At 44.6% G+C, this 966-nt stretch overlaps 1 protein-coding gene across 1 annotated transcript in view; it reads left to right on the forward strand.

Annotated features, from left to right (window-relative positions):
- Positions 1 to 966, forward strand: part of LOC106011083 (integumentary mucin C.1) — a gene marked incomplete in the record, with an annotated part of 21,220 nt that overhangs the window by 15,618 nt on the left and 4,636 nt on the right. Inside the window, 2 exon segments of the mRNA XM_013079447.2 lie at positions 144 to 248; positions 661 to 933. Coding sequence (XP_012934901.2) covers positions 144 to 248; positions 661 to 933 — 378 coding nt within the window.

The raw sequence follows: 966 nt of genomic DNA on the forward strand, positions 1-966 counted from the left end.
GGGGGGATTGAGACAAGGGGGAAGGGGTGGGAGCTGACTGGACGAAACAGAATTAGATGAGTGAATCAAAATAGTAATGGACGGGTTGAGATAATTAGATGAGCGATAGACTCAGGACTCCACTATCCTCCTCATGTCCGCAGATGCGCAAGTGAGATGGACTGCGTCAACTCTTGGCAGATGACCAGCCAGGTGACAGAGTGTCAAGGAGACCTGGTCAACACGGCTCTCATTGGTCAGTCGTGTGGGTGAGTCCAATGAAGACTGTCCAAAGTGGGTCAAAAGATCCACCTAGAAACATGCCAGAGAGAGGTATTCAACATTTCAAGTTCAAGTTGCGTTGTCTTTTTTAGCTTATGTTGAGAAAAATGATCACCACTTGGGACATACAATTTAAATGGCCACCACCTTCCCTGGGTCTATTTTGCTATATCTATTTTGCCTGAATTTGTTCATCAATGCAAAAATATTGCAAAGTTATTGCTCAACCATTTAGTTTTTAACTTTAGCAAGTTCATTTCATTGCTTTAAAAAAAATTATTATCCTCGTCCCTCCCCTCTTGCACCCCCTCCCCTTGTATGATAAATCCTTGAATAAATTAATACATGTTAATAAATAAATAAATAAATAAATAAATAAATAAATAAATATTTTTTCAGGTTCTGCTGCAATAGTTCCGACATCAGCGGCATCCCATGCAACGCTAGAACGGTACCGCACCACACTCTGTCCTTTGTCCACGCCCCTGACCCTACGTCCAGCATCGCCCCCGCCACTTTCGCCGCCACTACTGCACCGCCCTCTCCCCTCACATCCTCAACTGTGAGGACCGTTTCGTCGACTGTCAGGAGTAGTACTGTTCAACCACCATCAGCGTCATCATCCCCTCCTCCACCGCCACCACCACCACCGTCATCATCATCATCATCATCATCATCATCATCATCATCATCATCATCATCATC

The sequence above is a fragment of the Aplysia californica genome, unplaced genomic scaffold, assembly GCF_000002075.1.
Source record: "Aplysia californica isolate F4 #8 unplaced genomic scaffold, AplCal3.0 scaffold00052, whole genome shotgun sequence".
Lineage (NCBI taxonomy): Eukaryota > Metazoa > Mollusca > Gastropoda > Aplysiida > Aplysiidae > Aplysia > Aplysia californica.